This window comes from Phocoena sinus, chromosome 1 (genome assembly GCF_008692025.1).
Source record: "Phocoena sinus isolate mPhoSin1 chromosome 1, mPhoSin1.pri, whole genome shotgun sequence".
In the NCBI taxonomy this organism is placed as follows: Eukaryota; Metazoa; Chordata; class Mammalia; order Artiodactyla; family Phocoenidae; genus Phocoena; species Phocoena sinus.
This window is the reverse complement of record NC_045763.1, coordinates 23,113,133-23,136,554: the sequence shown is the minus strand read 5'-3', so window position 1 is coordinate 23,136,554 and position 23,422 is coordinate 23,113,133. Positions and strand designations below refer to the sequence as shown.

Genomic DNA, 23,422 nt, shown 5'->3' with positions numbered 1-23,422 from the left:
CCACACAGCTCAGCACCCCGACTCCTGCCCCAAGATCCCTCCGTGCAGTCAGGGTCCCAAATGTACCCCCTCCAGGCCACAGACTCAAGACAGTGGAGGGACACAGGAGAAGCAGCCCACACACACGTACATACACGGGTTCTCTGGGCAGCTGGTCCAAGGCCCCAGCTTCTAGCAGCCTTCTAGCAAGGCTCTTCCTTTCTCTGGGCCCCAGTTTCTCCATCTGTGAAATGGTTCCTAGGCTCCTCCCAGGCAACACCATGCTCCATCTGCCTCCCTCTCTGACCACGAAGAGAGGACACTACCGTCCTCCTTTGCCTGGCGCCTGGCAACTCCTTGCATTCAGGCCTTTACACGTGCTGCTCCCTCTCCATGGATCACTCATCTCCCACCTCTTCACCTAGTTAACTCTACCCTTCCTACACATCTCAGCTCAGATATTACCTCCTCCAGGAAGCCCTCCCTGATCAATCATCCCCCCAGGCTCTTGTGTGTCCCTGTGCCAGCTCCATGATAGCCCTCTCCCTCTGCTGTCATGATCAGTTTTTGTACCTGCTTACCCCTGGACCGTGAGATCTGGGAGGGGCCGTGTGTTCTTCTGTCTCCCCACCAGGCTGACAGGGAGTGGCCCGTGAGGAAAGGTGGTTGAATGAATTAGCAAACGGGTGACCATTGAATGACATCTGTGTGACTCCCTATGGGTCGCTCACCTCCATCTGAGCAAGGGCAGGTCCTTGCCACATGGGATTCCCTGTCCAGGTGCTGGAGCCCATTACCCTGCAGTTCTAGGTCATTTATACCAAGCACCTCACTTGCAAAGAACCCAGTTAACCATCTTCCCCAGGCAGCCATTAAGAGGCTGTCATGCTCATTTTACAGCAAATCTTCCTGGGCCTCCTGGGATGGGGACCTGGGGAGAGCGGGGGCCCAGAGATCTAGAGAAGATGGTCATGCAGGGTGGAAGGCTGGGCGTCTGTACCTCCCAGGAGTTCCAGCTTTGGGAGCCCTGAAAGGAAATGAGGGTAGCTGCCCCTAGGCTGAAATCACTGACCAGTGTCTGGACCAACCTCAGAAGCGACTGTCACCCTCATCATCTTCATCCCTGCCATGTCCTGAGCACCTGCCATGTGCCGAGCATGACACAGTGCTAAGCATACATCCCACATGGTCCTGACAATAGCCCCTGAGAGAACAGGTGCTGTGATAGTCCCCATTTCACAGAGAAGGAAGCTGAGGCTCAGAGAGGTAGATTAACTTACCCTAGATCAAACAGTCGGAAGGTAAGGAGGCTGGAATTTTACTCTGCCTCAAAGGCCCCCATCGTGAGCAGTTTCGTTGAGTGACTGAAAAAGCAGAGGCTCTGGGAGGAGGCAGCCCAGGGTAGGGGGCACAGCTCTGCCACTGCCCAGCTATGTGACCTTGGAGAAGTCACTTCACCTCTCTGGGTCTTAATTTTCTCACCTGAAGCCCATAAGCGCAAAGCAGAGTCCCTGGCATACATCAGATGCTCCATAAAGAACAGCTATTTTTCTCTAGTCTGAGCCTCGTTTTACAGACAAGGAAACTGAGGCTCTGGGAGGAAGTAGGACACATCTAAGGTCCCTACTCAGCAAGTAGGTGGCAGAGCTGGGTTCCAACCACTGACTTTTGAGATGTGCCCTTGAATACACTGAGGTCCTAGACTGCAGGTAGCCAGCCTGCCCGGCCAGCAGGGCCCTCACCCAGGCGGAGTTGGACTGGTGCAGCTGGTTGAGCATGACGATGGAGGTGCACCCGTAGTCGTAGACCAGCCGCCAGAAGTCAGGCGTGGTGCTCTGCAGCGGGTGCAGGGTCACGATGAAGGCTGCACTCCGCGTGTAGCTCTGCAGGGAAACCAGAACTCAGTGCCCCGACATTGCCAAGCCTCTGCAACAGACTGTCCTCCTGCCCTGCCCACCACAGCTCTGCCCCCAAAGGACCAGGCTGCCTCCAAGGGCCCAATTTGGAGGCTGGCCAGCAACTGAGGCCTGAGTTGATGGGGTGAGCCCCCAGACCTCTAATGCCCAAGCCCATGGCCCCCAGGAGTTAAAGGGCAAAAGGTTCCCAATGGGTGGCAATGGGAGCTTGGGCATGGTAGGCTGGTCAAGCTTGCTCCCTGCCTCAGTGCCTTTGCACCTGCTATTCCTGTTGCCAGGAACAAATTTCCCAAGTGTATACATGGCTCTCTCCCTCACTTCTTTCTGGTCTTTGCTTAACTTCACCTCTTCAAAGTGGCCCTCCTTACGAACTCATTAAAAATTGCCACAGGGCTTCCCTGGTGGCGCAGTGGTTGAGAGTCCGCCTGCCGATGCAGGGGACATGGGTTCGTGCCCCGGTCTGGGAAGATCCCACATGCCGCAGAGCGGCTGGGCCCGTGAGCCATGGCCGCTGAGTCTGTGCTCCGCAATGGGAGAGGCCACAACAGTGAGAGGCCCGCATACCGCAAAAAAAAAAAAAAAAAAAAAATTGCCACACACGTACCCCAAGACCCACATTAAATACTTCTTCTGCCTGGTTGTTTTTTGTAGAAATCACCAGCGACTGACATTCCATTGCATATTTGTTTGTTGACTGTCTCAACCCATTCCCCAAATACAAGGTTCAGGAGGGCAGAGATTTCAGGGTGTGGCCTGTGCCCAGAACTTTGTAGGGGTTCAATAAATATTTTTGAATAAATAAATAGCTAGGTCCCTTCCAACTCCACGGATCAAAGGTCTGACACTCCAACCCAGGACCCCAGACCAGTGACCGGTACTGACTCTGTTCCCTGCTCCCAACCTTGCCCCTCCAGGTGGGCTGGCACCAACCTTCCCCCCTTTCAGTGCCCCAGCCCCAAGTCTCATCCTGGTGCCCTGCCTTGACCCACCTGTGCCATGTCCCCCTTCCTCTCCTGATGCTCTTCTCTTCCGACCCCCTCCCCAGGGCTCACTGAAGGCTCCCTGATTGCCAGCTCCTGAAGGCCAGGCCCAGCCAGGCTCCAAACCTCAGGCCTGGGCACCCAGTGGAGCTCCCTGCAGACTTAACCACCCGCAACAGACCCCAGTTGGCCCCGAGATTAGCTCACTACAACCCAAGCATCAGGGCCTCCTGGCTCCTGGGACTCATGGTTCATGAGGCAAAAGGCTTTGCATGGTTGGGATCAAGTGTGTGAGATATCATGGCCCCAGGGAAGCTTCGCCACCTTACTCGCCCATTCCCATCCAAGGCCAGGGAGCCAGCGTGACCCTCTCCAGCTCAGAGACTCTCAGGACCTCACAGAGCCTCCTTTCCATCCCCGCATGTGCAGATGGGCACGCTGAGGCCAAAGAGCAAGCTGAGAGGGAGGCCACAGATTCCTACGATCCCATCCAAAGCTCGCCAGCACCCTCTGCCTCCTCTCCAGGGCCCCGGCCCCCTCTCCCTTCACTCCCTGCAGTGGCTGGGGCCACTCCCCCACTTGCCTTCAGCTCGCTCCAGGAAGCCCCTGGGAAGCAAGTGTGGGAGCTTTCCCTCCTTAGAGAAACCCCACTGTCCCCTGCACCTGCGTGCCAAGGGGCCCTGGCCAGGAACTGGGCCAAGAAAGGCCCATCTCCCTCGTCCCTGCTGTAGGGGAACCTCCCTCCCCTCAGCTCTCATTTCCACGTGGAGGGACGTCCAGTGGTGACACACCTGGCCTCGGCCCACCTTCATGCACTCCTCCCATGGGCAAGTTTGGGATGAGGACGGAGCGCGCTGAGCTCGGCCCCTTCCCTGCTTTTTCCAGGCCAGCCTGTCCTGTCCTCAGAAGGTGTGCATTCAACGGCTGCTGCTCCCTGCCGCAGGAAAGGCCTATCCCTGATGTAGGGGGCATGAGTGGGGCTGTGGCTGGACAGCTGTGGCCGGGAGGACCGGTCTGCCTGCCTGAGGGGTGAAGGAGCAGCCAGTCCACTTAGCCACATCACTGAAGTCACATTCTCCAGTGCCACTGGCTTTCTTAAAACAGTAACATTTTACCTCCACCTGTCTGGCCTCTACACCTCTCTCTCAACTGGGTCCAGTTGGGGAAGGAGTGAGGGGACACTCCCAGACTTATCCCCCTCAGGTAGCAGCACCTGGGAGTTATTCACTGGACCCTAAAGCCCCTGCTCTGCTTGCAATGCCCAGTAAAGGCGGTGGAGCCCCCTGAGCTGGGAGCAAGGGAAGGGGCTCCTAAACAGCTCCTGAGCCCTCAGACCATGGCCAGGCTGGGCCCAGGGAACAAGTCACTACTCCAGGCCAGGTCCTGGGCAGGCTCTAGCTCGACCACCCCAAGACAAGCTCCCCTGGCTCCAGACATCAAATCTCAAGTCCCAACCCCAAACCCTCCCAGTCTCCCCAGTCAAAGCCCTCGAATCACTCATCCTACCCCAGGCTCTGCTGGGCCTGAACCTGGAGACAGCCCTGTCTGAACTCCACCACCCAGACTTCTATTCAGGCCAGCGGTAATACCTGAAGGGGGACACTGGCTTAAGTGCCCTGAATGAAAGACCCTTGGGGGAAGGAGGACCACACAATGGGCCTGGTCCCAAAAAAGGCAGAGGGTCCCCCTAATCAGAGCCCTCAGCTCTGCCCCCCTGGCTCCTGGACCTTCCCAGATGCTGCTGGGTGGGAGAGTCCCAGAGCCCACCCCACCCCCGTGCCCTCACATCTGTCAGGGCTGCGTTGATGTAGTTGTTGGGGTCCCCGTCGGTGGAGATGAGGAAGGGCAGGCAGCGGTCCGGCGGCAGGACGTCCATGCTGCGGTTCTTGTCCCGGTTCCGGGGCAACAGAGCAATGCTGCACTCCTCCACATCCAGCGGCGGCGTGACCGAGTTCAGCGTCTACAAGGAGTGGGGAGAGGAAAGGGAGGTGACTCCTGTGTTTGTGGGGCCTCCTCCCAGCCCCACGAAGGAGATGGGGCTGGGTTATTAGGCCCATTTAATGCATGGGGAAACTGAGGTCCAGAGGGAAGGGAGAGAGGGAGGGATACAGGCTCCCTGTCTCCAGGATGCCAGGGCCTGGACAGAGCTCTGGGGACTGGAGTCTGCCTCCTCAGCACCTATGTAACTTTAGACAAGCTACTGTATCTCTCAGCCTCATTTTCCCTCAACTGTAAAATGGGATAATAATATGCCTACCTCACGGGGCTGCTGGGAGGATAAGTGAGATAATATCAAGCCTGGCACAGGCACAGCTTTCAATACACAGATGGCGCCATGAGGATCATTACCAGGTGCTTGCAAGGAGCTAAGCCCTGAAACCCCATATCTTCCACAAAGCAGACTCCAGGGACTGACACAGGTGGTCACCTTCCTCCATCATGGCCCTGTCAAGGGACACCTGGCACAATAGCAAGCCAGGGACTCTGGGTCACCTCCCCTACCCTCCTGCCTTCATGCCTCATGCATCCTGATTCACCGGGTCTCCATTTCTTCTCTTGTTCTTGGGGCTCCCTATCAGGGAACCCAGTCTCTCATGGTCCTCAGGGCTCAACATCCTTCTCCAGGAATCACAGAGAACGTTTCCTGTGACATCACTCTATGGCCATCCTAGAGTGCCAGGCACCCGGCACGTACCACCGAACCCTCACAGGAACCTTGGAGTAGAAAGGACATCTGGGGTCTCTCCGTACCCAGTGACCATGCTCAAACTTCTCTGGCGAACCAGCCTTCTCCCACCTCAGTCATGTGACATGTTGAGACTGGCCCTGCCCCGAGAACCAGGCCTAGGCCGATCAGTGCGCTCCATCTCTCTGGTCCCAGTGATCAGCTCAGAAATGGGCACATGAGAGTCTGGTTGGGACTTTTATTGGGGCTGTTGGGAGCATGAACTGCCCTCTTCCAGAGTCTTCTGACGGCAAAGATAACGTAAGCCTGACACCGTGAGGGGCCAGAGTGTGGGTCTGAGAATGAAGCCAAAAACAAAGAAAGCAGAACCAAAAATGGACACAGACTAAATCCTGGCATCATCATTTGAACCCCTGGATCCAGCCATAACTAAAGCTGCACATCCTCAGACTTTTCAGTTACAAGAGCCACTGAGCTGGACTTCTATCACCTGCAACCAAAAGAATCCTAATGACTACAAAGACTACAAAGACAATATTAACTATCTTTCTTTTCTGGGTAAGAGAACTGTGGTTTAGAGAGGTCAAGTGATTTGTTCAAGGTTATTCACAGCTCTTAACTAGGTAAGCCAGGATCTGAACCCAGGTTTATCTGACTTCAAAGCCTGGACTCTTAATTTCTTGGATGCACCACCTCCTCCACTGTCTCTAAGTCCTTCCTAGTAACCCAGCTCTGTGCATCCTGCTTGGCCCTCGGTGACTCCTACAGCACTGAGGACCTCCCAATACTACACACACACACACACACACACACACACACACACACACACACACTCACATACTCATAAACCACACCTATACACATACACTCATGCCCCACCTGGAACTCCTCCCGCAGCTGGGAGGAATTACTCTGAGGGTCAATGCGGATCATCTCCTTGTAGGTGGCCTTGAATTCGCTGACAGGGATGGTGGTCTCCCCACACAGGCAGGCCTCCAGGATTGCATCATGGATAAAGATGTACTGCTCCTGGAGCAGGAGATGAGAATATGAGGAACCAGGAGGGGAGCAGAAGTTAGAGATTTTAGGGTTGAGGGGGGAGGCAAGCTCATGTTTGAGGCCGGGTTGCTCTGAGGTGGAGTCCAACCACCTGTTACTACAGGTTGGACCCACTGTACCTGAAACAACCTTCAGGGATGTTTGCTCACTTATCTCATATTTCATCCCCATAATAACCCTATGAGAAGCTCTGAAGGTGAGGGGACAGCCCAGGGTCACACGTCTAGTGAGGAGACAAACCCAGTAAGCATTATGTCTTGACTGTAGAACCTATGACCTTGGCGCAGTGCTGTCTGACCTCACCCAACTGAACACAGTGGAGCTGAGTTTGGGAAGACCCTAAGAGGCTGGCCGGCCAAGTTCAGGGATGGGAAAGAACAAGGGGACATCCTAGGACACCCTTCTGACACACTCCACCGGCTTCAAGCTCCTGAACGAGGGACACTCCTGCTGGAGGGGAAGCGGGGAGAGGGCTGCAACCCCACCTCAGTCTGGATCATGTTGACGCGCCGGGAGCAGAGGGTCTTCACGCAGTTGTAAATGTCCACGACCCCCTCACACTCCGCCATGTCCAGCATCACATCCAGAACGATGTAGCAACCTGTGCGGCCAGTGCCCGCGCTGGGGAGAGAGCGGCCCAGGCCAGGTCAGGGCCTTGGGGAGGAAGCCCGGGACCAAGCAAAAGAAGAGAAGAGGGTGCCTGGGGCCCCTGGCCATATCTACGCCACACAGGGGATGTGGGATACAGGAGGAGCCAGACACAAGGCTGCTTGGAAGAGTTCCGGTGAAATGTGATAGAGGACAGAGTGGGGGCTGGGCCTTGGGGAAGGAGAGGAAAGAAAGGGTAGGGAGAATGCAGGTGTGAAACCAGCCCAACTTAGCAGCTGTGACTGGGGGAGAGGAACAAAGGTGCTGCTCAGAGAACATTAATCCAAGAATGTTCTGGTCTCCTGGATGTCCCAAAATCTCCTGCACATCCTTCAAAGCCCTACGCGCTCAAACCCACTCACATACTCAGTGGATCCTCCAGCAGATGTCATGCTTTTGACCTCCCAGAGCAATCTGGGTGGACTTTTATCAAAACCTTCCTTCCTGCTCCGTGGTCATTGTTTATGTGGCTGTCTCCCTCACCAACTGGGAGCTCCTTGAGAGCTGGGCTGGGTCGGGCCCGATTCTGGGATCCTCACATTCAGCACCAGGTTGAGCAGAGTTGAGAGGAGGGGGGAGGACAAAGATGACACCAAGATCTCAAGCTTGAAAATGGCAGTAGCAAAGTGTCAGCCACAGAGACACACAGCCACCGTGTCTCCCGTACACCGCTGCTGGGGGCTTGAATTAGTGCAACGACTTTGGAAAACTGTTGGTAGTACCTAGTAAGGCTGAACATTCACACAGAGCAATTCCACTCCTACGTACATACCTCCCTGGAAGGTGTGTGTGTGTCGGCCAAAAGACATGCAATAGAATGTCCTTAGTAGCACTATTCACGATAGCTCAAAGCTGGAAATGCCTATCCATAGCAGAGTGGATAAACACATTGTGGTTTATTCACCCAGTGGAACAGGATACAATATGGATGAACCTTATAAACATAAGGTTAAGGGAAAGTCAGATTCCAAAGTGCACCTGATGTATGGTTCCATTTATACAAAGTTCAAAAGCATGCAAAATGAATCTAAGGTTTAGAAGTCAGGATAGTGATTGCTCTGGAAGGGAGGACGGGGGTACAGACCAGAAGGGGGCCCCAGGGGCACACTTGCTCAAAGGAAGCAAGTGGATCTCAGTCCCGCCTGGTGCCTCGCCAACCCCTCACGCCCTCCATGTCTCCAGCGCCCCCTCGGCATCTGAGAGAAGGGCCTCCCCAGGTCTTGGGGAGCACACAAGGGTACCAACCGAAGAGCCAAAGCTCAGAGTGCAAAGGGCCCCTGGTGGTCATTCTCCCCTGTCCTCTGTCTCTGAGCAGGAAGGACCCAAGTCCAATCTCGTTTAGGGACCTCCAACAGCCCCATTCCCCTCCCCTCTTCTCCCTGGGCTTCCCGGCACCCCACCTGCAGTGGATGACAATGGGCCCAGCATCAGGGGGCGTGGAGGCCTTCACGCGCCGGATGAAAGCCAGCAGCCCCGTGGCGTGGTAGGGGACGCCGTGCTCCGGCCACGCCGTGAAGTGGAACTGGCGGACCTCGTGGCGAGCAGAGTAGCCTCTCTGGGGAGACAAGAGTAGTAACAGTCAGAGTCCCTGCTGGCGTCTATCAGACACTTGCTGTGTGCCGGGCACGGGGGTTAGCATCTCACCGCAAGAACTCAGTTCACCCCAATGAGACTCAAGAGGTGGGTATTAATGATTCATTGTACAGGTGAGAAAACTAAGGCTCGAAAGAGGAGAAACCACTTGCCCGAAGTTAGACGAGACAGATATTATGCAGGAGTTGGGCTGGGATCTTCCTGGTGCCAAACCTCCGTTAGTAGTCACCCACCTCTACCGCCTGGATTACACAACAGCCCTAGGAGATCATTTTGACTCTCCGGGTCTTAGTTCAAAGGGGGAAAACTATCTTTCTTCTGAGGATTTTACAGACGATCAAGTGGGACCATGATTAGGAAAATCTGGTCATGCCTGACCCTGTGGCTTTTCATGAGTGATGTAACCACTCTGAGCCTCACTTTCCTTAACTATAAAATGGGTCTAAGGGCAAAGGCCTAATCCCACAGAGCTTTCCAGGGCTGAAACAATATGTGCAACGGGCTTAGCACAGAGCCTAGCACGGAACAGGACCGGCACCTGGGCCGCGACCCGCATCCTCCTCATCGCCTCGACTTCCTCTCGGAGTCGCCAGCAAAGACGGCCACCTTTCCACCCGTCCACGGTGCTCTCAGCAGTTACCGAGTAGCTGCCTTGCTGGGCAGGCAGCGGGGCCCCTCCCACCCTCCACTCCTGGGCTGGGGGAGGTGGGCTCTGCCCCACCTCGCAGGCAGCCTGGGAAGGGCCCCGTGACGACAGGAGACTCACCCGCTCCAGGGCAAAGCTGCGCACAACATACTCCGCTAGGATCTCCGTCTTCACCAGCGTGATCTTGATGTCCCCGTACATGTCTGAGTCCTCTGGCCAGTACCGCGAGCATTTCACCTGGAGTCCCCACGGGGCAGGTTCAGCGGGCTCTTCACTGCCCCCTGGCCCACCACACCCGTCCCCCACGGCCCCACTTACCCTGCCCACCTCCACCAGCTTGGTGATCATGACAATGCTGGAACAGTGCTCCTGCCACACCATGCGCCAGAAGTCGTAGACCATCTCGGGCTTCGGCCCTGGGGGCACAGAGGATGCTTGTCCCTGAGGCCAGGTCTCCACCCAGGCCCAGCACACGGCTGCCCCGCACCACCACCCCAGGCCAGGAGACTCTTGAGCCCCAAATGGGGGCTTCGTGCTCACCCCACACACACCCCACCAACTGTCAACTCATGCCTGTTGGGCCCTGGGGGTGGGCATTATCAGGGAGGGCCTGCCTGGAGACACCCCTCATCCTGAGCACAACCCAAGAAGCAGAGCTAGAGGGCCACGGCACAAGTCTCCAGGCGGGATGGACAGATGGACAGCTGGGCGGGAAGACTCAGCCAGAGGGACCCAGGCGGCGCCCAGACCAAGAGGCACAATCCACACCCGTGAGGACCGAGTCTGGCTGGCCCTTTTGCATGCAGACAGACAGCTGGACCAGGAGCTACAAATGGATGGTGCACATCAGGGAAACAAAAACACAAAGAGGGGGCGGAGACGGATGGCCAGATTCCAGACACCCAGTCAGAGAGCGGGGCTCAGACAGACAGAGAGACAGATGGGAGGCAGGCAGATAAGCAGGGAAGGCAGGAAGGCAGGCACACTGAGGGGCACATGGCGGGGGGGGGGGGGGGTGGTTGCCAGGTACCTTGAGTGGCTATGAAGTGGTTTGACCTGTGGTAACCCTGGAACAGGAGAAGACGGTGTGGTAAGACCCCAGGGAGCAGCCCCTCACTTGCTCAGGCCCCCTCTGCCCTCCTCTCCCAGAAGCTGCACACACCTCCCAGGGAACTGCCCCACCCTCCTGACCAGGGTGACCCTGTCCTCCAAGTCCCCAAGTAAGGAAGGAAGTACAGCTTAGACACCAGTGTCTTCGGTTTAAACCCATCTTTGCTATGTGACCCTAGGGAGGACACAATTCCTTTATGGGCCTAGAGGGTCTCCCCATTCATAAATTGGGGATAATTATCCGCAATCTGCTTACAACCTGGCTGCTGTTTGAAGACAAATAAATTGCGGGGTGACCCTGCCCTGTTCCTAAAGCCCCAGAGACCCTAAGCAACCCCAGATCCTAGGCTGGGTCTTGTCAGCTATCCCAGGCCCCCTCAGGGCAACCAGAATGGGCAATGCCCCTCCCGACTACCCCAGTCACCCAGAGCTTGGGTGGCCAGATGAAGGCTTCAGGTTAGGAGCAAATGAGCACAGGAGTTGCTCGTGGACTTCAGATAAAATGTGTTTTAAAATCTTTGAAATCAATAATAAAAACAATAACAAATAATTAAAATAATTATTTATTAAAATAATAATACATTTTTGAGGTCCTATTACGGTCACATACTGTGCTAAGCACTTTACCTACATTATCTCCCACAAAAGAGAGGCCAAGAGCTACTTCGTCCTCCATCCCCAGAGCCCTCAGGCTGAGAAGTGGAACCAGCCAGACTCCATCCCCACCCTGGGGCCTTAGCCACCCATGAGGTCCTGCCCACAGGAGACACCCAGGGAATCAATGTAGGCAACACGGGATAGGTAAGAAGTACTGAAAGGCCGGTGCAAGAGAAACAACCAAGCTCGGCCACTTGCCTCAAGTTCACAGCTCCCAGCAAATCCTCTGGCCCCGTGGGCTTCCCAGGCCCAAGGGGCCCTGGAGTCAGACTGCCAGAGTTCAAATCCCTGCTCTGCATAGCTCTTGCTAAGTACGTGCCCTTGGGCGAATCCCTTTACTTCTCTATGCCTGTATTTTCACATCTATAAAATGGGAATATTGGGCTTCCCTGGTGGCGCAGTGGTTGGGAGGCCGCCTGCCAATGCGGGGGACACGGATTCGTGCCCCGGTCTGGGAAGATCCCACATGCCGCGGAGCGGCTGGTCCCGTGAGCCATGGCCGCTGAGCCTGCGCGTCCGGAGCCTGTGCTCTGCAACGGGAGAGGCCACAACAGTGAGAGGCCCGCATACCGCAAAAAATAAATAAATAAAATGGGAATATTTATAGCATTTACTTCCTTGGACTCTTGTGAGGAGTAAATAAAGTTACATATGCCAAGGGCTTGGCACCATGTCAAGCACTAAGCCAGTACTTAATCAATAACAGCCATTACTATTACTACTACTTTAAAGGCCAACGAGTACCCCTGGAGATCTAAATGGTGTCAAGAATTCCTGGGCAGACAGTGGTTTACAACAGGGGTTAAGAATCTGAGTCTTGGGTCAAGTTGACCTGGGTCTCTGTTGCAACTCTACCAAGGAGCAGCTGTGTGATTCCAGGCACTAAGTGGGCTCTTCTCAGCCTTTACCGTGCACACGAATCCCCTGGAGATCTTGTTAAAAGGCAGATTCAGATTCAGAAGGTCTGGGGCAGGGCCCAGGATTGTGCATTTCCAAGCAGATCCCAGGTGGTGCCAAGGCTGGGCTTCAAAACACACTCTGAGTAGCCAGGCTCTCTAAGCCTCTGTTCTCCTCCGGAATATGAGGATAATAGCAAGACATGCACGTGTTGTATACCTACACGTTCCCATGAAAATGACCAAAACATAGTCAACGTTACCAATAGCGAAAAGCCTCCCAGAGTCATTCAGCCCTCACTACTGGAACCTCTCTGGGTCTAGCCTAATTCCCTCCTGCCATCTCCCCAGCCACTGCCTGTGCTTCAAGTCCTCAGGGGAGCTGCTGGGCATCTGGGGTCAGAGGGGTGCTGCCTCTGTGCTGCCCTCCACCCCCAGCCTTAGTCAAGCTGGGAACAAGCTACTCCACCTAAAACCGGTCTGCCTGAGAATCTCACGTGAGAGAGCCAGGGTCTCTTCTGATTCATCCATCTCTGTCCCTCCAGTGCCCAGCACACTGCCAGTGCCCAATTGCTAGTCAGTATACAGCAAACAACTGAACAAGGTTTTAGACAGATGGCCTTCAATACCTGCATATTAACTTTTGAATTGCATATATGTATTACACAATTATATCACACAGAGGACAGTGAAATGGAAAGTTTTAAATGATCAGATGTTAAAGGAAGATAAGGAGACACCTTGAGCACACCCACTTTAGAGACCAGGATTAGCGAGCAGAGGTCTTCACACTCTGGGCCATCAGCATGTCCTAGGGGCCTGCTCCCACCCCTCCCTGGCGCCTCTGAGTGAGTGGAGCTGGGAGACTGACGACTTGCACGGTGGGCAAGACCCCAGGGCACCCTGATGCCCCCAAAGGGAGAGATCCAGGGTCTTGTGTAAGGGTGGAGGGCTCAGGATGGGTTTGAGCTAATCCAGAGCCGTGGGGCCATGAGTCAGCCACTCAACATTTCTAAGCCTCAATTTTCTCGCCTGCCAAATGCAGGTCCCACCCTTGCAGAGTGTGGTAAGGATGGCATGATGTGCCTGGCACAGAGCAGGTGCTCAGCCAATGACACTCTCGTTAATGGACATTTGAAGATTAATTAAGCCAAGTCTCCTCAGGGCATTTCGTAAGAGTGTGACAATAGCTAAATGAGTAGTGTGTTTTGTGGAGATTGAGACGTAAAGTATTGATACAACGACCTATATTCATCACCTCCTAAGGGGGGGGCGCTAAGGCTGAGTACATCCACTGCCTTCTGTGGGCCTAATATTCCACTTAAGTTTAGGAACTTTACAAATGAACTGTTTAAACCAACTCAAAACAAGGCAGAGGGTGTCTAGAAGCACATCTGGGACAACTGTCATCTCCAGCAGGTGCGACAGCCAGGACCTTACACTTTATATATTAGGTATCTCCGTGCTGTCTCAGAGTCTAATGATGAATTGTATTTTTGCAATCATAAAAAAAGCAAGAAATATATTTGTAAAAGAAAAAAGGAGATAAAACAGACGAAGTACGCAAAAAAGAAAACAATCCCATCGGGCATCAACTATTACGAAAATAATACGTATTGAAAGACAAATCAGAGGACTGCTAGATGAATTGGGGTTTTTTTTAATTCTTAAAAGGCCCAAACACAGCACAATTTTTGAAAATAAAATACCCTTACTGCTCCCCCAAAATAAAACATTCAAATTAGGGCTACATTGAGGGCAAAGTAGCGAGGGTTGAGTTTCAAGCAAACTGATCACAAAGGGATTTGAACACCAGGGAAACTAGTATTAAGGGGACTGCCCGGGGCCATCCTTGCTTCCTGGAAGACCCTGACCCCCAAGCAGCTGAAACGCGGTACCCAGGGCAGCTCCTCCCATCGCACCCCTCCCAGGCCCTCAAAAGGTGCGGCTAGTGAGAATTCATCAGGCATGGGGAGCCCGGGACAAGGGCGACAGAGGTGATAGCCGGTGAAGAACAGAGCCTGGGGAGGCACCCGGAGGCACCCCAACACTGCCAGCCGGTCTCAGGGCAGAGGAGATGAAGGGAATGGTTTAAACAGGGATCGTGTCGAATCTTCAGCCCTGGGCAGCCCCTGAAGTGGACGGTTGGTGTTGGGCGCACAGGTGGAGGGGAAGGAGGACAGAGACAGAGAGAGAGACAGCCAGAGACTGTGAGAGAGTCTGAGACATAGCCAGTCGGACAGACAGGAGGAGGAGGAGATGGGGAGAGTGATACTTACTTCACGGTTTATCCGAATCTTAATGATTCCAGTGAGGGAACAGTACAAAGCAAAAGAGACAGATATTAGGCCAGAGGCAGATGGAGGTGGACGGAGCACAGGAGTGGCCAGAATGGGTGATGCCAGCAGGGGCGGCAGAGCAGAGATGCGAGGGCTGGGTAAGAGAGGGGGAGGGGCAGGTCCCTGCCGGGGCCCAAGGTGAAGCCAAGGAGGACCTTGAGGAGACCGAGGCAAGGCCCCTGTCACCAAAACTGCCCAAGTCTGAGAGGTGAGGCCAGGCCCGGCCCCATAGCCCAGCCAGGGGAGAGGATGGGAGGTGGGGGAGAAGGTAAGGAATTCTGGGAAATACGGGGTAGCGCATCTGGCCACCAGGAGGGAATGAAGACAAAGGAAAGGAAAGGTCACCTCCAGAGTCCCTGACTCCCCCCCTCCCAGATACATGCCTCCTCCACCTCCAGCCGGTCATGCCGCTCCTACCTGGGCCACCCTTCCCTTCCCTCTCCAGCCACCCAAGGCCAGCACAAGCCCTCTGCTTCCATGCTGCCGGGCACAGCTAACCCTGGCACTACCACCACCTTGCTGTGTGACGCTGAGGAAGTCATTCCTCTTTTCTGGCCTGTGCTTTTCCATCCAGTCTGAATTTATTTTACTTGTACGCTTATGTGTCTCCCCAACTAGAATCTATATGTTCACGGAAAGCAGGGACTGTGTCTGCTTGCCCACTGCTGTATCCCTGGTGCCCAGCACAATGCCTGGCACACAGTAGGTGCTCAAAACATAGCTAACAAATGAATAAATGACTCTCTACCAAACTCGGCTCGCTGCAGGTCAGGGAGTCTGATCAGGGTCCGACTCCTGGGCCTGTCCTGTCTCACCCTCATCCACACTTGGGGAGCGGACTCATCACCTCTCCTTCACACTCAAGCTCAGGCCCCCTGGCTGCCTGCCCTGTCTCTGGCCCCTCCCTCTGGTCCAGCCCGAGCAGTTGCTGCTATGGCTGGCAGGACAGTCTCATGGTTAGCAGAGACCCTGACAGGCTGAGATTTGAATCTCTTCTTTACCACTCCCTAGCTGTGTGACCTGGGAAAAGTAGCTTCACCTCTCTGAGCCCCAGTTAAGTGAGGCCACACAATGCTAACTACTGCATAGGGTGGTTGCAGGGATTACATAAAGGTAATTATTTGGTATAACGTGCTTAGCACAGTGCTTGGCACACAGTACATGGTCAGTAAACCTGAGCTATTATTCTTACAGTACCGCTCTGATCATGGGTAAACACTTTTAATGACTCCCTGGTGCCCCTAGGGAAAAGGCCAAATTCCTCAGCTTGCCATTCGTGGCCTTCAGCGCAGCCCCTGTCTGCCTTCAGCCTCGCTGTGTATCACCAGAATCCCACCCCCAGGCTCTTGGCCCCTCCCCAAGACGGGATCCTTCCTCATATCTAGGCCTAGCTGTCTGCCCTCTTCCCTCCATTCTGCCTCACTGACACTCCCCTCCACCATCCCCATCCCCCGTCTCTCAGGCCAACTCTGGCCTGCAGGAAGCCCTCCTGACAGCTGCCGCCCACCCTCTCCTCCCCTCGGCTGAGCTCCGTGGCACTGACTGCAGGAGGTGGGGGCACTCAGAACCCAGCCACGTGAACCCCCATTTGTTCCCTGACAGGTCCCGCCCTGCCTGGACCGTGAGCCTGGAGCGGGCAGGGCCGGTCAGCAGAGATGACGGGGCGAGGCACTCACGTCTATGTAGTTGGCATTAATGTAGTCGGCATCAGGGTCTCCCAGCATCGGGTGCAGTTTTACTCGGTGCCGATCATCTGGAAACACAGAGCAGGTGGCCATGGGGTGGGCAGGGGCTGAACTGGGGAGCCCAGAGCTGAGGCAGTGGGGGAAGCTTCCTGGAGGCCAGAGGTGGGGCACAGGCAGGTCAGCCAGGGAACCTAGAGGCTCAGGACCAACGAGTAGGCCCTTGGTACTGCTGGAGGCAGGGCAGGCCAGTGGTTAGTGTCTGCACTGCAGCATCAAGAAGGCCTGAGGTCCTGTGCTGCTCACACAAGTATAATAGCTGTGTGACCTTGGGCAGGGGGCTTAACCTCCCAAGCCTCGGTTTCCTTACCTGTAAGGTGGGGGTTCTACTACATCCACTTCACAGGGTTACTGAGAGGACGAAGTGAGATAACAGGTGTGATGCTCAGCACACAGCTTGGCACGAGACAGGCCCTCAGTAAATGGCTCACTCTTCTGTTCTGCTGCTTCCTGTTCCATCCCACCCACTGCCCCAGACCCCAGGCCCTCCCCCAGGACTCACAGGCAGGCATGGGCTCCTGCCGGCCACCCTTGACCTTGTCTTTCTTCTTTGTAGCATCCCAGCCTTCAAAAAAGCTCTGCCAGAAGGGAAAGTGGTAGTTAGTAAGGGAGGGAAGCCCCTCTCTCATAAGAGCCCTATCCCCTCAAGAGGATGGGAGTGGGACCACGACAAGGGCCAGGTTCAGGGTTAAACTTGGGGCCTGAAATAAAGTCACTGTAAATTCCTTTGTAAGTGAGGGACTAAGTTCAATACCAAGCTGTGTAGGGGGAAGAGAGAAAAGAGGGGAAAAGAGGGTTAGAGTTCAGAGACATTTTAGAATGAGGGTCAGGTTTAGGGCAAATCCAGGTTTGAGCTGGGAAGGAGGTAAAGGTGAGGGTCAAATGAAGTCCAGATGGAGGTAGGATGGGATTCAAGTCAGAGTCCAAACGGAGCTTAGGATGAGAGTCAGGGTCAAAGTCAGACTGGGATTTAGGTTGGAGGTCAGGGTCAGTGTTGGTGGTCAGGTTCATATCAGGAATAGAATAAGGATCCCGGCAGGGTCCAGATGGAGACTGAGATAAGATTCAAGATCAGTTTTCAAGTCAGCGTTAGGATGAGAGTTAGAAACCAGGTCAGTCTGAGGTTAGGATCAAGGTCAAGGTCAAAACATTAGGTTGAATTTGGGGACTGTCAGAGCATGGGTCCATCCAGGGCTGGGCTGAGGGCTGCCAGGGTCCACAGGGAGGAGCAACCAGGCAAGGCCCTGGCGAGGGGTCCTGGCTGGACTGGGGCCGTGCACCTCATACTCCTGCTTGAAGCCGTAGCCCTCGGCCGTCTTCATCTGGTTGATGTGCTGCAAGAGGTCGGCCACACGCACCGCGGGATGCAGCTGCCCCGTGTGGTACGGGGAGCCCTTCCGGCCACACGGACGCCGCGGTGAACCCCCCAGGAGGCTGCTGGCCTCAGTGACCCCACCACTGCGCTGGTCTCCTGTAGTCAGAGAAAGGGAAAGGGGTTTCTGATACACACGGGCCCCAGCCTGGGGAACCCCAGACGGACTCAGGGGGCCGAGGGAGGGAAGGGAGCACGGCCAGCGTGGAGGACGCCTGGGTTGTTTGCTGGAGCCAAGCAGTTGGCTGGGCCCACCCTGGGTGGCCCCTTCCCTGCTGCATCTGTTTCCCCATCTATAAACTGAGGGGATTGGTTCATATGAACTCGCAGGGCCCTTCTGGTTCGGCCCTGCCTGCTGTGATCCCGTGGTCCCCTCACCCTCCTGGGCTCCCCTGCAGGGCCCACCCCTCTGTGACTTCACGTGCTGCCTGCAGGGGGAAGTGCTCAGCAGAGCCCGTGACATCCCTCCTTCCTTCCCCTCTTCCAGGGAACAATCTGGACCATTGACAACTCCCAGCAATTACCCCCATTCAAAGACAAGCAAGTCCCGAAACTAGCTGCTGCCGCCACCCCTTCTGCAGATTAACGGGAAGCACCTGAACAGAGGCGTTTCTCCTGCGTAAGCATTTCCGTTGTCAGCCTGTGCGTAGGCTCAGCCCGTGGGGAAGAGGCGGAGAGGTTCACGGTGTCCCACGGGCCCCACGAAACTATCCCCTCCCTCCAGACCACCCCTCCCCGGCTCTCCTGGTCAGCATCCCCAAGGACATCCCACCCTGGTCCTTAGATCAGGTCCTGGGATTGAGAAAACAGTCCTGCCCAGCCACACCCACCTTCCAACACTCACTCCCACACACTCACTCCCTTCTCCTGGCCTGGGAGAGGTGCAGGGGCTCATTCTCCGCGTGTCTCACCGCTGTTCTCTGCCCAGCGGGGCCTAGATGCCAGCCCTCTCCCTGCCCTGTGCCTTCACACATGCTTTTCCTCTGCTTCAAACACTCCCCCCTTTATGCCTGGTGGACTCATACTCATCCTTCAGGTCTCAGCTAAAATGACCCTCCTTGGGGAGCCTTCTCTGGCTGGTGCCTGGCCTCTAATTCCTAGTCATGACTAACAGACAGAATGAATGCAGCACCAGGACGGACACCACCACCCCCCTCCTCTGTGCAGCTCCACTTCCCCGAAGTCCAATCTCTGCCTCTTCAATTCAGGGAGACTGCAGGCCCTGCTTGGGTTCCCCTTCCTGTGCTGAGGTTTGAAAACTGCCTCCAAGTAGAAAGGTGATGCCAGGCAAGGCTCACCTCGTGTGTTTCTCTTCTCTCGGGAATCACAGTCATGAGGTGCCTGGTACCCGATGTCTGAAAACAACTGTTTCACGTATTTTATCCAGATTTCTAGCTGCTTACAGCTGGAGGGCAAGTCATGTGCCAGTTACACATTCGTGGTCCAAGGCGCCAAACCCTTAGTTTTTCAGATAGGGAAACTGAGATCCAAAGAGGAGAGATCTGCCTAATGTAGTGGGTGTCCGGGTGTGTTCCAGAAAATACTGGTTGTGCCAGATGACTCAACGGTATTCCATTAAAAAGAAGAGAAGGAGGATGAGGAGGGGCTCTACGTTTTAAAGGAGTCTGTGAAACTGTTTTAAACAAAAATAAGTAGGGTTTTTTTTTCCCTGTTAAACCTCTCAGGGCTTCCAACAAGTTAGTGTGTATTTTAAATCTCCAAGAGATGGAGGAAAATAACAATGTTTCACCTCCCTCTTTCACCACGGAAAGCTTGTTTCATGAAACATCCTCAGGGGAACACAGTGTAATACAGTGGTGAAGAGACATGCTCTGAAGTCAGACAGGCCTCAGATCAAATCCCAACTCTGCATGTGACCTTGGGGATGTTAATTACTCTCCAGAAATTTCCCTTTTCCTATGACAAATGAAGATTAAAACTGTTACTCTCCAAGATGATGATGTAAATATTCAATAAGATAATGTGTATGAAGCACCCAGCCCAGTGCCTGGCACGTGAGCACCTGCAGATGGAGCTGTCGACATGATCAGGAGCTTCCAGGAAAGGCAGGAACCTCTGGAGTCCCAGAAAGCCAGAGCAGCTGTTTGACAAGAGGTGGCCTTTTTGTCTTGGTCCTTCTCCACCGTAGGATCTTGGTCCAGGACCTGACAATTCTAAAGACCATCTACCACAAACACACAAGACAAGCACAAAGGTTTCAAGAAAACAAGATTTCTGCTGGCTCAAAGAACTCAGAGACGAAGGGGTCCTAAGTGTTCTTCGTGGAAACCATGCCAACGGCTCCAGAGAGAGCTCTCCGGGTGCAGAATCCAACAGCTCATCCCAGAGATCTTGAAGGGTTGGAAGCCCTGATACAGCCTCACAAGTAGGCATGGAACCATCTTGCGATGGGTGAAGACAAGCAAAAAATCCCACTTGCTTGGGGTCCAGACAGGAAGCCAGAACCAAAGCTGGGCGGCTTCCAGCTGAGCCCGAAAGCAACACAAGATGTTCTACAAATAAGACCACCCGAAGACAAAGGACGATGAACAATGATGCTGCCAAGAAGACCCTCCATTTCCTGGGGCCCAGAGAAGACAGGTCCTTACTCTTCTCACCCATGAATTACCATGGGATTTCACTCACACTCACACACACACACACACACACACACACACACACACACACACACAAACACACACCGCCCCCCCACTCCCGCCTCTCCCATACACACATACCCCGAGAACCAGCTTGCCCACAGCTGGAAGCCCCTGAAAGGGAGGAAGAGAGGAAGGAAGGTAAGAGCCAGCCATCAGCTTCAAGGTCACCACTCAGGGGCTCTCCCAGGCTCTCTCCAGCTCCATTATGATTGGCGGACAATTTTGGGGAGTAACCACTGGACAGTTGATGTTTTGCGGCGAGGGCTGAGGCCCAGAGGAAAGAACACTGGGTGTGGAATCGGAGAAGCCTGAATTTGAATTCTGACTCAAGCCGCTTGACCTCTCTGGACCTCAGTTTCCTCATTTGAAAGTGGAGATCCTCAGACTTTCCTCAAAGATGGGCACTTTCCCCGATTGCCATCCACCCTCAGATGAAGACAGGCCACCGGTTATACAATCTAGCAGCATATTACATTTTTCCTTCACTATGTGCAATTAGCAAATAACTTTAAAGAAACACAGTCTGTAATAATAGCTAACAATATCTAACACACTGAGTGCTTTCAGATGCCTAGCATGATTCTTAAGTCATTCAATCCTTAGAATATCCCTATGAAGTAGGTGCTATTGTTATCCCCCCCTATTAAACAAGGAAACTGAGGCCCAGAAGGGTTAAGTTACCTGCTCCTTAAGTGGAAGCAGCAGGATTCAAACCCAGGCCCAACTGACTCTGGGATCCTGTTGTCTTTCTGTTTTCCTCTCCCTGATAAAGGGGCATTTGTGGTGTCAAATAAGGGGCACTTATTTGACGAACCATTTGGCCGGACCCACTGGTTCCCACACAGGTCAAGAGCTCCGGATGGACAGGGCCCAGAGGGTTTGAGGGTTTTCATAGGCAAGATCAGAGTCGAAGGGGGCACGTTCCAACATCTTGGGAACATCCCAGCTCAACATTTACTCAGCACGGGAAGTCCCTATTTAAAACTTCCATATTGAGGATACATCAAAATCAACATGGCTTTCTGTTCTAAACCACAAAACTCTGGCCTCCACTGTTTGGAAAGAAAAGAAGGAAGTGGCGGCTAGACCAGCATGGGGCATAAAGAAAGAGAGAGAAGCCTTGAGACTGAGCTCCAGTCGCCCGAATACACCTTGAGCTTCCCAGCCGTCACACCTTCCCCCCGTGTCCTGCATCCTGCCTTCAGGGGCCCCGCCCTCCTCACCATCAGTCAAATCTTATCCATCTTAGCCAAAACCCTGACCTCCCCTGCCCAAGGGTGTATCTTCTCAAGACTATGGCAGCACTAACTGTCCCCACTACCCCCTGGCAATTAGCCTAGTGTGGACTTCCCTGGGTCAATCTCATCTCCCCAACTAGTCAGTGAGTTCCTTGGGAGCAGAACCCGTGTTTCCTGGCTCACTGCATCTCTCCATAAGACTCAGCAGCAAGGCATGTGCCCACACCACCTTTACCTCCCACTCTCCCCAGCACCCACTTGAGTTTTCAGCCCACGCAAACCTCTCCATGTCGTCCTCTGTGCCCACCTCCGTGCATTTACACATGCTGTTCTTCGTGCACATTTGCCTTTTCCTTCCCATCTCTGCCGGTCCAAATCCTACCCGGTCCTCTAGGCCCAGCATGATATAGCAGAAACAGCAATTTGCAATTCAGAAAGACCTGAATTTAAATCCTGACTCTGCCACCTTCTGCTTGATCTGGACAAGTGATTCTCCTCTCTGGGTCTCTGTTTCCTCATTTGTAAGATGAAGGGTTGATAACAGCTACTACTGTGTGTGTAAATTTAATGAGGGAGGTCACAAAGAGAACGTGATGCATAAATGCATGTCAATGAATTGGAAGACATAAATGAAATGGACACATTCCTAGACAACTATAACTTACTAAAAGTGTCTTGAAAAAAACAGAAAGCTTGAATAGTCCTTTACTCCTTTAAATAGATTGAATTAAAAGTTTAAAATGTTTCCATAAAGAAAAAAAAAAAGATTATTTCACAGGTGAATTCCACCAAACTTTCAAGGAGTCAGTTACTCCAATCTCCCATGATAAGGAAAAAAGAGAAGAGCCCTCAATGCTTTTTTTTTTTTTTTTTCGGTATGCGGGCCTCCCACCGCTGCGGCCTGTCCTGCTGCGGAGCACAGGCTCCAGACGCACAGGCCCCAGACGCGCAGGCCCAGCAGCCAAGACCCACGGACCCAGCCACCCCACAGCATGTGGGATCCTCCCAGACCGGGGCACGAACCCATGTCCCCTGCATCGGCAGGCAGACTCCCAATGACTGCACCACCAAGGAAGCCCTCAATGCATTTTATAAGACAAACAGAATCTTGATACCAGAAACCAGACAAAGAGAGTATAAAAAAAGAAAAATTATAGGCCAATCCCATTCAGGAATACAACTTTAGAATCTTGAACAATATTATAATTATACTGAATCCAATAATTCATTAAAAAAAATTATGCATGATGATCAAGTTGAATTTACCCCAGGAATTGAAGGTTATTTTAACATTAGAAAATCTAAAAATGTCACTCACCTCACTAACAAACTAAAGGAAAAAAATATGGCATCATAGTAAATCCAGAAAAAAAAAGCATTTGCTAAGTTTAATGCCCATTTAAAATAAAATCTCTTAGCAAACTAAAAACTGAAAGGAATTTTGTTAATCTGATAAGACATTTCCTCCAAAAACCTATGGCAAACTTCATTCTCGCTGTTTTAATGTTAGAAGCATTTCTTTTAAAACCAGGAAAACAAGACAATGATTTCTGCTATAACCACTTCCGTTTGAGGTTCCAGCCAGTGCCATGCAGAAAGATAAGGAGAAAAAGGATAAGAAACGAGAAATAAGAAACAGAACTGTCAATATTCACAGATCCTTTGTACTCAGGAAATCTGAATGATTCTACAGACAAATTAGAATTAATCAGAAAGTTTAGACCCTGAATGGCCAAAGCAGTTTGAGAAAGAAGAACAAAGCTGGAGGTATCAAGCACCCTGACTTCAAACTATACTACAAAGCTACAGTAATCAAAACAGTATGGTACTGGCACAAAAGCAGACATATAGATCAATGGAACAGAATAGAGAGTCCAGAAATAAACCTACATACATATGGT

General features: G+C 53.3%; 1 protein-coding gene across 5 annotated transcripts in view; it reads right to left on the bottom strand.

The window, feature by feature from the left end:
• PTPRU (protein tyrosine phosphatase receptor type U) overlaps positions 1-23,422 on the bottom strand; it is an 85,329-nt gene that overhangs the window by 3,552 nt on the left and 58,355 nt on the right. For 3 of the 5 annotated variants that reach the window (XM_032636468.1, XM_032636451.1, XM_032636470.1), the window contains exons 16-26: positions 17,532-17,722; positions 16,754-16,829; positions 16,186-16,262; positions 10,538-10,574; positions 9,826-9,923; positions 9,628-9,744; positions 8,669-8,823; positions 7,106-7,241; positions 6,441-6,590; positions 4,662-4,835; positions 1,722-1,862 (exon numbers count right to left, since the gene is read on the bottom strand). In XM_032636468.1, the coding sequence (XP_032492359.1) occupies positions 1,722-1,862; positions 4,662-4,835; positions 6,441-6,590; positions 7,106-7,241; positions 8,669-8,823; positions 9,628-9,744; positions 9,826-9,923; positions 10,538-10,574; positions 16,186-16,262; positions 16,754-16,829; positions 17,532-17,722 (1,352 nt within the window). The remainder of the gene's footprint in view (positions 1-1,721; positions 1,863-4,661; positions 4,836-6,440; positions 6,591-7,105; positions 7,242-8,668; positions 8,824-9,627; positions 9,745-9,825; positions 9,924-10,537; positions 10,575-16,185; positions 16,263-16,753; positions 16,830-17,531; positions 17,723-23,422) is intronic. The other 2 variants (XM_032636469.1, XM_032636460.1) reach the window with 1 other exon arrangement.